We start from the raw sequence: 13,081 nt of genomic DNA, 5'->3' as shown, positions 1-13,081 counted from the left end.
CACAAGATGATTTAGCACTGGAATATATTTTCCTCCGATATTTTTTCCATAAATGTAGTAGCATCCTAAATAATTTTTTTATTCCTTTTGCTACTGAAACACTAGAAGTAGATATTAAGTCAAATCTACATGTGAAAGGAAACCAAAATTTCATGTAAAAGTAAAACTACTAGAACTTTTTTTTTTCTGAACTATTTTTGCTCAGAAATAAAAGGGATCTTATAAAGAGTACAGACTGGTCATTCAAAGATACAAAAGTCATGATCTCATCTATGCAGTACCTGGTGAAGGTGCCACTGAAGAATTAAAAGCAAAAAAAGTGTCATTTGACTGCAAAAGCAGCAAATATTATTTTAACATCTATTATATTAAAAATTATAGTCTAGGGCATAATTTAATATGCATAGCTTATGGCCTAGAACATTTAATATATATTCATAATATGAAATATATGTGAATATGTCTATTTTTATCAATTCTCTCAAAATCAATTTGAACAGTGTATATCCTTCCTTGACCCCTTAGACCTCCTTATTATCTTTTCTCTTTGGTTCTTGCTTACTAACCTAAAACAACATTCCTCTAAAGAACTTAAGATGCCATGCCAATATTTCCTAAAAACAACTACCCTTGGGATAGGATTATCACTGTAGAATTAGGAAGAATAGTAAGAAAAGTGATAGTAAGAGCATGAAAGGGAGTCAGAAAAAATACATCACGTATGATTTATTGGCATGTATGTGATATGACAAGAAAAATTAAAAGGAAAACAGATGGAATTTTATTATAGGCTTTTCTAATTTCCTCCACCACAGTGTGCTCTCCATCTTTCTCCATCGCTAGGGTTTCCACTGACTGCTTCCTACCCTAAACTCATCAACCATTAATTATTGATTTCCTTCCCATTGATGCCTTGTACTGTGTTGGAAGATATACACAGGTACTCTGATGTTCCCATTGTAAAGTGAAAATATTTTCTTATAAAGTGGAGGTATATAGCAAGTCAGGGACCAGAGGAATTGTGGGAAGTAGGTCTTAAAATTTTTCTTTTAAATGCTTCCTTGAAGAGTAGGATCCTTTTATTTCCTAGACAGACTTTATTGCAGTGACCATCATACAATGGGAAAAGACTCTAGCACACACCCCACAGAGAAGATCCCAGCATCTTTCTCTAAAGCAGCAAAAATGCTTTTCTGTACAGTTTATTAAATGGCCTGAATCTTTCTATTTTCTTCCTCAGAAAGTATTTCCCCTAATTTTCTTCATCCTCCACAGGATTTTTATCCTGACTGGTGGTACCTCTCTGCTGTGAAATACCTGGCAGACCATAGTACAATTTATACTTCTAGTTTTTTTCTTAGGAGGATGGGAAGAGCTTGCATTAATTATTTAATCATTTAGGGCCTGGTTGTCATGGAGTGGCTTGCACCACACACATGCGTTGTTAACAAAATTATTTTCAGTGACCACAAGACTGTCGTGGTAATTATGATGGTAACATACAATCTCATATATAGATCAAAGACTTGCAGTTCTAGCTACATCTTAATTATATAACAGATCAAATTGCAGTTATAGCAAATAGTGAGACTTGCAAGCCATGATAAGTTGTTCTGCTATTCAGCATGTTGAGTCTACAGGAGTAATTCACTAATTAACAGGTGTTTTTTTTACTATAATCTAGGAAGGGCTGTTTAACTTAACGCTGATAACTGTTTGACCAGTTGCTTTATGCCCCATCCTCTTTACATATACAATACAATTTTTTAAGCTTGGGATTCACCATACACCAACCCCAACCCAGGTATACCTGAAGGACATGCAAAAGAAAAAACATTTTCCTGATTAAAGGATTAAGTCAAGTTTTACTTTTTTACTTCCACATTTGTGTTTTAATAAATAAAACAAACAGCATTTTCATAGGAGATTGTAATAATATGCCATTATTTTCAAAGTACTTTAAAAATTAAAATTATGATATTGCTACCACATGAATCTGTGGAGGTTCTGTTCCAAGATACTTATCATTCTAAGAATGAGGAATTCATAGCCTAAAATTGGAATAGTTAAAAAAGAAAGGCAGGACCTATTATGTGTATAGCATGGTGTAATTTGTGTCATCCTTTACATCATATCCTCTAGGAGGATTATTTCTGGGAGGTAGTTTGGAAAGATGTGATTAACCTCTGTTTTGTAAGTATGAAAATAACCTAAGTTAATTTGCTTGCCATTGACAGTGGGAACTAAAACACAGGAATCTTAACTCTCATTCATTTATCTCACTGTACATCACTATCAATCCGTTCTTGTAAAAATCTCACATAGTTAGCTAGTTAGGATGTGCAACAAGACTATAGTATTATCCAATGCAAAACAGTGCATGGGGTTCAGGGAAAGGGCAGAGGCTTCTCTGCTTCATAGTTCATTAATTAAAATAGTCTAAAACTAGGTATAATTTAATAATCACCTCTGCTTTTAAAAGTTTGTAAAGATTGGGGTAATATTTATAAAATTTAGATAAATACCATACAACTCTCTTTTCTATTTAAAACTGTGTGGAGCAGCTGAAATAGTAACAGAAATAACCTTTTTTATTCTTGACTACACTCACTTCACTCTGTCTGTCAGAACTAGATTTCAACAGAGCCTCGCTGTCTAATTTTACATTTTTTTAATTTAATTTAATTTAATTTAATTTAATTTTATATTTGTTGAGATGAAGTTTCATGCTTGTTACCCAGGCTGGAGTGCAGTGGCACGATCTTGGCTCACTGCGACCTCTGCTTCTCGAGTTCAAGCAATTCTGCTGCCTCAGCCTCCCAAGTAGCTGGGATTACAGGCGTGGGCCACCACACTTGGCTAACGTTGAATTTTCACCATGTTGTTCAGGCTGGTCTCAGGCTCCTGACCTCAGGTGATCCACCCACCTTGGCCTCTCTAAATGCTGGGATTACAGGCATGAGCCACCACTCTCAACCACTTAACTAATTTTGGACTGGAATTCCGTATGTAGCATTAGCATAAAGTTTCATTTATTTACTCTATGGAACTTACTTTTCATTTATAATAGACATGTAACATTACCTTTTGGGAATTAAAATGAATATAAAGAAAAACATTCTTTTGGATTTTATACACAACTCCTTTAAGGCCCCTAACCTCTTGATGCTTTCAAGTTTACATTTTACTTTTTTAATATTTGAAAATTAACATTGGTAATGATCCACATACTTCAACTGGAATCTACTTTTTGTCAGTAATGCAAATGATTTTTGGAGCAACATTTCCAACAATTACTTTATTAGCTTTCAAGAAAGCATCATTATTTTACAAACATTTCTTTCCTATCTTCCTGTTTTTTCACTATTGGGGGAACCTGCCCCCAATATTTCAAAGTAGGTTCTTTCTATTTTCCATAAGTGTCAGCCAGCTGAGAAATAAGGAGAAAGAGTACAAATGGGAATTTTATAGCTGGGTCGCCAGTGGTGACATCACATATTGGTAGGACCATGATGCCCACCTGAGCCTTAAAGCCAGAAAGTTTTATTAAGGATTTCAAAAGGGGAGGGGGTGCAAGAACAGAGAGTAGGTCACAAGATCACATGCTTCAAAGGGCAAAAAGGAGAACAAAGATCACATGCTTCTGAGGAAACAGGACAAGGGTAAAATCAGAAACTCCTGATAAGGGTCCAACAAAGATCACTAGGCAAAGGGCAAAACCAAAGATCACAAGGCAAAGGGCAAAAGCAGAATTACTGATAAGGGTCTATGTTCAGCAGTGCACGTATTGTCTTGATAAACACCTTAAACAACAGAAAACAGGGCTCGAGAGCAGAGAACTGGTCTGACCTCAGATTTACCAGGGTGTAGTAAGCCTGAGGGTACTGCAGGAGACCAGGGCATATTTCAGTCCTTATCTCAACCGCATAAGACAGACACTCCCAGAGCGGCCATTTATAGACCTCCCCACAGGAATGCATTCCTTCCCCAGGGTATTATTTATTAATATTCCTTGCTAGGAAAAGAATGTAGCGATATCTTCTGAACTTGCATGTCCATTTATAGGCTCTCTGCAAGAAGAAAAGTATGGCTTTATTTTGCCCGAACCTGCAGGCAGTCAGACCTTACGGTTGTCTTCCCTTGTTCCCTGAAAACTGCTGTTATTCTGTTCTTTTCCAAGGTGCACTGATTTCATATTTTTCAAACACACATGTTTTACAATCAATTTATACAGTTAACACAATTATCACAGTGGTCCTGAGGTGATGTTCATCCTCAGCTTATGAAGATAACAGGATTAAGAGATTAAAGTAAGACAGGCATAAGAAATTATGAAAGTATTATTTGGGAACTGGTAAATGTCCATGAAATCTTCACGATTTATGTTCCTCTGCCACAGCTCCAGTCAGTTCCTCCATTCGGGATCCCTGACTTCCTGCAACATTTCACAAATGTCTAAGCGCTCTTGTTTTCATTAAAATAATAAAAATGAATAAAGGTAATGTTGATCTCAGCATCTGTGAGCAACCATTTAATAACGTGTGAGGAAAAACCCTCAATAGGACTAATAAACCCTCAAATCTTACAATTTCCTGGGAACCACATTTCAACCTTCTATGGGAAATGTTGGATGTCATCATTTTTAACATTGTACAAGTTAACATTTGTTTATCCATTACTTTCATTTTTCACTTTCCTCCATATTTTTATTTGTTTAAAATCGAGTATTATAGTGTTCTTCTATAAGTTTTGCAGACAAAAGTAGTAGTTAAAAGTCATTTAAAAATAGAACTTAACTATACTTTAAAATATTAACTAAAATATTTCCAATCTGCATCCTGTACAAAACTCAAATCAATTAGAACCTTAAGAAACGTTTTGTGGCCAGGCGTGGTGGCTCACGTCTGTAATTCCAGCACTTTGGGAGACCAAGGCAGGCAGATTGCCTGAGGTCCGGAGTTAGAGACCAGCCTGGCTAACATAGAGAAACCCAATCTCTACTAAAAATACAAAACATGGCCAGGTGTGATGGTACACACCTGTAGTCCCAGCTACCTGGGAGACTGAGGCAGGAGAATCACTTGAACCCGGGAGGCAGAGGTTGCAGTGAGCTGAGATCCTGCCACTGCACTCCAGCCTGGGCAACAGAGCAAGACTTTGTCTCAGAAAACGAAAGAAAAAAGAAGAAGAAAAAACATTTTGTAACTTATATGCTTATGGAAAGTGGGGGACTTGGTCTCAGATTATTTAGAGAAATGGCATAGAAACATAATTCGTACTTTTCACTGTAGCATTATCCACAACAAGAAAATAATGAAGGAAGATGGCATTCCATATATGCCATATGTACATGTGGAGTGGCTCCTGACATAGTGTTCCATACACGTTAGCTTTCATTTATTCTCCTCTCCCTTCCTCTCTCTTCTAAGATGAAAAATAGAATTTCAGTATTTCTAAAGCTCTTAATGTGACTCAACAGTTGGAGATCTCTGTACTGGACACGTGCACTTCTATTGCTGTTTTATAACCAGTATGTGAGAGGCACAATGAAGTGGCAGAAGGAGCACTGATCTAGTAGTCAGAATTTCTCAGTTACTAACTCGCTAACTCAGTTACTAACCTTGAGAAGTCATTTACCTACTCTCTGCCTTAACTTTAGTAAAATAGGTATCATAATATTTGCCTATTCTTCCTCATCAATAAGTTAGATACATACTATCTGATAAGTATGACAAGTACAAGATATCATTATTATGGTGCCCTATAAAATACACACAAATTTGATTTTGTGTTTTCTAATATTGATTTCAGTAAGAGTGAACTATTTGGCCTATAAGTGATGTGTAAAGCTTCCGCTAAAGAATGTGCTCTCCCATAGATAGTTATAGTTAATGATATCTTTGCATTTTATCCCCATGTGTGAGCAGAAGGGCATTCATGCTTCCATTTTAAGGGAATGTTTTCTAAGAACTGGAGATTCAAAAAAGGGGAAAGAGATGTATTAAATAATTATTTCACAAAACCAGGGTGTATTACAAGTGAGTAAGATAGTTTGATACTCCTTTATGATACCATTTGCACAAAAAAAAGATGACCTATTGACCTATCCTGGTCTTCATTTTGATTAAATTGTAAGTCAGATATTTGTAAGGCTAATGAGCCCAAATGGTTATTCTTTTCAAGAAACCTCTTGTTTTTAAAAAACATGTCATGTTCTAAAAATAAGCAACAGAACCTTCTGAAAAAATGACTCCAAAATAGTGCTCTTCTCTAGACAAAGAGTAATCAAACATTATATTGTATCTTCCCCTTGCTTGCAATTGTCTGCTTTTCCTACTTTCAAATTAGTAACTCATATTTATACTACTCCAATAATAACTGACTGGACCCCAAACTAACCTCACTACTGTCACTTCTTTGATTTGAGAATATCATATTCTGAACATATTTCCACAACTAAAGTTGAGTTTCTACAATTAATTCTACATTTAATTAGGATTGAATCTAAGACTGAAGTGGAAAACAAGTGGAGCATTAACTAGCACATTATTTTATCTCTCTCTTATTCAGGTCAGGAAATCATGACCTTCAAGAGATGATCTTACTTGCTCCTAAATAATATAGTGCCCATTTGTAAATCAGAAGCACAGCACTGATTAACCAACATAAAGAAAACATAGAACGAACTTCTTAGCTGTAGAACTCATTACAAAATATTGTCAATAGTTCAAGAATAGCTTAGCTACCTCAAAAGAAAGGTTTGATAGCCTAAAGTATACTTGTGTGAATTCTATTAGTTTGTACTGCAGTCTCATTATTTATAGAGGTAAAGAAGTAGTGAGGAGACATTTGGAAGCAAACATGAACCTTGGGTAAGAAAAATCACAAATGCATTTTATTGTAAATATAATCCTCTAAACACATTATAGATACAGTTCTTGGTAGTTTCTTGAAAAATAAAAAGTGAGCAATTACTTTCAAATAACCATCCTGTCAGGGAAGGAAATCTCATACTGAGGGAACATTGCAGTCATTAGCAAAGACTTCGACTCACAAAAAAACAGTATAGGCCTTTACTCGTGTTTTAGACGGTGGAGGAAAAAACAATTCCTAAATGCCTTGCTTATTAAGCTAGTTATGCATTTTGCTGCAGGTTGTAAAGAAGAAGAACATGCACAAGGGGCTCATAAGCATATTTTAGAGTTAGGGAATATCATTTACACCATACTTATATTGTCAATATCACCCCTAGAGAATAAGATTAAGCTTTAAACTTCTGTAAATCTACGCTTTTGCTCACCTTTGTATAATTTCATTTTTGATAAAATGAGACTCATATAAATGAATATTTGATTAAAAGATCAACCTAATAAAATAATACATTAATTTCAGAGAGATTTATTCAAATCTTGAAAATACATAGCACAGCGAAATACTATAAAGTGAGTTTGTGGTTTTCAGTGAAGTGCATTGAGTAGATTTTGAATTTTCTTTGTTCGAATGAAATTTTGACCAGGTCTTATTGTTTTTTCTGTGCAGCCTGAACACTGATGCCGGAACTCCAACTGATCATAGGCACGAATAGGGTGCTGTAGCAGTTACCTGCTTATCTAGTGTTGTAAATTCTTTAGAATTCATACTCAAATCCTTAAAATATGGAACCTTTAATTACTGTTTGTTCATTACTGATAAATAGAACCTTACACACACAGGACAAATGTCCTAGAGAATGGGCTTCACAGGTTTTTAGGGGATAGTCATAATAATGACTGAACACACTTTACACTTCTTTAACCTCTTTCTCTCAAGGAGCTCATAGTGCTTCAAAGACATTATCACATTAATTCACACAGAGTCCTAGTGGGGTAAGTAGGTGGAAGAATTTTTAAGACAGAGAAACTGCTATTTCTAAATAGTGTGAGACAAATTAAAATGCAGACACACCTACTTTAAGCTGCAATTACTGTGAAATAACTTCTTGTCTGACCTGGTATTTAACAGGAATTAGATCAGGTGGTAAATCATTTGTGCAAATGATCGATATTTGTTATCACTGCTTTGGAGCTCTCATTTCTAAAAGAAGCACTTGGCCTGTAGTGTTCTCTAAGAAAATATAAGGAGCTCTAGTTTTTAGATTTTACCACACCCAGTTTTTCCTTTGAACTGCTGATGGTGGAGCAAATCCTTTAACCCCTTTCTACTAGCACATTCCTGATTTGCAAAGAATGCAATGATAAAAACAGATACCCAAGCTGCTAAAAATACCCCTTTACTGTTTTCTTCTCTCTTCCCATCCCCAATCTTGCTTCCTCTTTATTAAGCTATTAATAAGCAAACAGGATGAAAAATCTACAGGCAAAAGAAAAGAGAAAGACAGATGGGTCAGTGAGATTATGGATATTTTCTACTGTTCACTCTCTGGTCTAGACATAGCCAGATTCCTAATGTGTTCAAATGATTAGGATCAAATGGGTCATTTGGCTTGAATTGTGCAGGAAATGGCCTCAGATGTTTTTAACTGTTTACTTAGAGGAGATCTGGCCATTGGCTGGGGGCAGATACCTGTTATCATCATTTTGATGCCTACTAAAAATCTAATAGAACAGCATTCCAATGTGTTATATGGTAATCTAATGACCAAAAAGATTTAATGCCCCTCCTAAAGTGCCCTTCTTACATTAAACAAAATCTAATCCGTTGTGTTGTTTTCACGTCTGCCCTAGCATTAAGTTCTGGTGTGACAGAAGCACCGAGCATCTTATGCAAAAGGCCAACTGAGTTTTTATCCATTTTCTAATAAGAGGTTCCCCATGGCAGTATATGTAATTTCTGCTGGAATGGCCACCCACTCTAAACACTTAAAAATATTCCATTAATTCATATCAATGTGACATTTCAGTAATTCCATGCTCTGAAGGAAGGTTTTCTAAAGCATAAGCATTTGGATTCTGGCATTCTTCATGGGCTGTAGAAGGTCTGCTTATATCGAGTAGGTGTACTGTTTTAGCTCAATTCAGTGAAATAATACCAAATTAGAAATAAGTCACAGAGAAGGATTTGAAGCAAGTCAAATAAAAATGTTTATTAATATCAAGTATCTGAAATAAATAACAATGACAGGTGACTAAAAATATAACATCCGAGAAAGTCTCATCATTAAATAGAATTTCCAAATGAACTAAGTCACTTCAAAATAAACTAAGGTCTTTTTTTAAAATAAGTAGATATGTTTAACTTACCTTGTTTGAACCATGAGGACTCCCCATGTGTATTTTTTTCTGGCCTTTTCCCATATATTTGCCTCGTTTATGATTCATGATTTTAGCTATTCCGGCTCATAAGTTTAGGATATATACCACAGAGGGCAAGTCTCACATTTACTTGAGTTTGGAGAAGCTATTTATGGCCCAGTAAAGATAACTCGATTGATTAGGAGAGGTTCATCTCCTGTATGGAGTGCCCACACTGACCTTCTGTGCCATGGCCTATGCCCACGTCAGGCAGTGCTGTGCTAAGGGAAGGACTGCATGGACCTTTGTTTTTACTTTAAAAATGGTCACATTTGTATGTATCAAATTCCTCTTTTTACCTATCTGATAAATCCCAAAGCAATAAACTCTGTCAGCTCCCCCCAAATATCAGTGTGTGTCCCTCTTTTTAAGTTCCCAAGCTCCATAACATTCCCTTGGAGAGACTTTGTTAGTTTCTCTTCCTAATCTTTAATCTTATTGACATCCAGAGTTCATATCAGATCATCTCTGTTTGGAGCTCAAGAACAAACCCTTTTAAGAATATGAAACATTCCATTACTAATTAGCTGTTTCCTGTTCCTAATGAAGTGAGCACACTGGGTCTGGATTAAAATTCAGCTACTACTCCTCTTTGTTTATGGTTCCAGATGTTTTTGGTTTATCTAGGAGATTACTTTGACAGCTACTACTAAGTGATAAATCACTCATATTATAGCTGAAATGCATTTTGAAATTGAAATGTGGCAAACTTTGAGATTGCTCCAAGGATCGGTGTCAGTTAGCAGTTCCTTACTGGCATCTTCCTTATGATCATTCAGTATTGGCACATGTAAAACAGTAACCAAATATGTGTCAACATTATACAGCATGCTACACAGGGGTCTATTTTGCTCCTGTCCTCAAAATTGGGAGAAAAAGTTTCACTACCATGAAATCTCAATTTATTGTATTCCGGTAGAAAAGTGGATTCACTTAATATTGTTTTCTTCTTGCTAGCCTAGTTTTTCTTTCAATTTTTGAGCAGCTGTGGGAGCTATTCCTAATAGGCCTTGTAAGCAGACACATAAAGGATGTGGGCAAATATTTCTGTCTCTAAATAAAGGCAAGAAATAAACATAACAAAAGTAGAAAGTTTTGAGAAACTGCATTTTTCTAAAGGACAGATGGTGATTGTCTTTCGCTATTCATTGCTGAGTTCATGTACCCTTTTTAAGGGGACATAGTGTGTGCCATTGCTATCCAGTTTGTAATGTTCACAATTTGTGTTGCATGATTTAAGCTTTAGCTATAATGTATATATTTCAATCCTGGTAAAATGACTGTCGTTTCATGTCGAAGAGCTTTCCTTTGACATTTAGGCTTTGTATACATAGGATGAGGTAGACTGGAGGACTAAGCAAATATTTGTCAATTCATCAGAGTAAATATTCTCAGACTCCACAAAGGAGTTGGAACAATTACCAGTGTCCAAAAATTCAAGCTCTGTTTTCTTCTGGTCCCTGGAAAACTTTTAGTGAATTCCATGGGCTTCTTGGGAAAAATGTCTGGTTGCCCTCTGATGAAGTCCAACCCTCCATGAGTCTGACTAACCCAAACCCCAATCTTTTATTCGTCTGTTACCTTACTACATCTTTATTTTTGGTTCTGAGGTATTATCTAGAAAATTCTGCTACTCACCATGATACCTTATACACAGAAAGAATAAAGATTTTAAAGATACTAAACCCAAGGTTTAAAAAGGGTATACTTTTCTCCTAATAAGCTTTGACCAGATTGACTTAATATTTTAGATTAGACATATTAGTCCAACAATGATAATGTCCTCTCCATTATATGTTAAAATAAACCACTTGACTCAGAAATATTGTCTTTAAATATTTCTCAAGCACAAGTAATGGATTTGTACTGATTCATCCACATTTCTTTTCCGACTTCGTTTGTAACCAAAAGCCAATCTTTGTAACACATCTAAATAGAGACTCGGGTTATAAGCCATTGCTGTGGAAAATAACAAGGTTTGACAAAAAGAGGTAGAATAAAATTTAAAAAACAAATTTCCAATAATAACTTTTACCCACCCAAATTAAATATTATCTAACTCTAGGATGGCATGGGCTCTTTTAATTGCTATCATTTAGAGGGATACCGGTTTGACTAAACACTGTAGCTAAAATGATAATTCGGAACTAGTCTCCCTTCATGCAGTATACACAGTCTCAGGGTCAACCCGGGAGAGGAAATTCTAAATGTACAAAGCTGTCATTATCTTAGATCATAACCAGATACTCTTTTCCCCCTGTTTTGGTAAACTATAGGAATTGTATTTCAGATGCACCATTATATACAAAAAGAAAAAGTAATATAGATTATTACAGACATTATAATATGGTTCATGAAGAGCCTTTATCAGTCTTCAATGTCTCCAGTGCTGTGGAAAGAAGAACAGAAGCTATAGCATGAAATTTGAAGGATCTTTGAAAACTGACAGATGAAAATATAGAAATGTTAAGAAATGTTAAATTTTACCAACACTAAATTGAGCCTGTTACATCAGATCATTTTAGGTTCCTGAAGATAGAAGTTTTAGTATTTTTAAGCACGTATCAGAATTATTCTTCATAAGAACTAACTTGTTTTCTTTTTTTTAAAGGAGGTAACTATTACTGTTTAGAAATGGCACAACAGTTTTATTCAGCCTGAAAGGTCCTCGCTGGCTTTACATAAATGAAGATGCTTGTGATTCCAGTTTATCTCTGAAACTATTCAACATGGAGTTATTTCAATTTTGTTTATCAGCAAAGCTTTGTTTACTGAAGGAGCTATTTAATCTATGTTACATTAAAAAAGAAAGAAACACGTGTACATTTTAAAAGCAATGATGTAAACTTTGTCCTTGCATTAGATAGACCAGTTTAAAAATATGAGCTAAATCCTAATGGCTAAAGTAACTTGACCATATTTGATGCTTTTCTATGCTCATTTCAACTTGGCTTTTTGTCTTTTAAATTAAAAAAAATGCAGTAGTGTGTTAGAGACTAGAAACTTATATGTATGGTTTCCCTGTTCTACTATACATAACGTTAAAGTATACCTTCTTTGTTAAAAATGTACTTGCTAAACTTCAGCATAAATAAAAACATTTTGACTTTGTCAATTGTCACTGAGTATTTATTTTCAAACTGCCATCTGCAGCCATTGAAACATATAGTAGAGTCAATGCAAATCAAAATACAGGAACTAGCAAGATGTTTGCAAATCTTCCTCTAGTTTTGTTATTTTCAAGCAGATATGAACACAGTTCTTATTTTAGTTCATCTGTTTAAGCAGGATGATATTCCCGTCCTCGATTGTTATATTGATTCACACTGGATTGCCTTTTCCTAGCTACGTGTGCTTAGTGAGCCTGCTTCCAGGAGGAAGGGTTACACTGGGAAGCAGGAAAAATGGGTGCACCAAGAACTGGAAAATATTTTCCGAGCATCTGTTATCGTCAAAAGTTTATTCTAGAGCCACCTACACTAAAAAGCAAACAAAACTGAAGGGGTATGTATCTTCTCTGGCCCCCCAAAATATCAAGTCTCTTTGTATATCCAAGTGCCCATCACAGTGTGGTGAAAAACCAAGGCCAGTTATAGCCCTGCCCTACAGTTTATTTAATCTGTGCTCTTAGCTTCTCTTGGTTCACTTCTGGTGAAACGCTGGAGCTCACTCAAATTCTGGTTGATAATAAAACCTCTCAGGTTTTCCTCTGAAGTGGCAGCGACACTCCCACTCCTTGCCTATCTTTTGAAATGTATTGTATCTCACAGTATTATTCTAGCTGGTCACCC

At 35.5% G+C, this 13,081-nt stretch overlaps 1 protein-coding gene across 7 annotated transcripts in view; it reads left to right on the top strand.

Annotated features, from left to right (window-relative positions):
- Positions 1-12,401, top strand: part of LOC105488007 (dachshund family transcription factor 2) — a 692,336-nt gene extending 679,935 nt beyond the window's left edge. For 2 of the 7 annotated variants that reach the window (XM_071088393.1, XM_071088389.1), the window contains one exon: positions 11,902-12,401. In XM_071088393.1, the coding sequence (XP_070944494.1) occupies positions 11,902-11,951 (50 nt within the window). In that variant the 3' untranslated portion in view covers positions 11,952-12,401. Of the gene's footprint in view, positions 1-7,539 lie in introns of all 7 variants that reach the window. The other 5 variants (XM_071088390.1, XM_071088388.1, XM_071088394.1 and 2 more) reach the window with 4 other exon arrangements.
- Positions 12,402-13,081: the final 680 nt, after the last annotated feature.

Source organism: Macaca nemestrina, chromosome X (genome assembly GCF_043159975.1).
Source record: "Macaca nemestrina isolate mMacNem1 chromosome X, mMacNem.hap1, whole genome shotgun sequence".
Taxonomy (NCBI): Eukaryota; Metazoa; Chordata; class Mammalia; order Primates; family Cercopithecidae; genus Macaca; species Macaca nemestrina.
The sequence above is the reverse complement of the archived record's forward strand: the minus strand, read 5'-3'. Positions and strand labels throughout refer to the sequence as shown.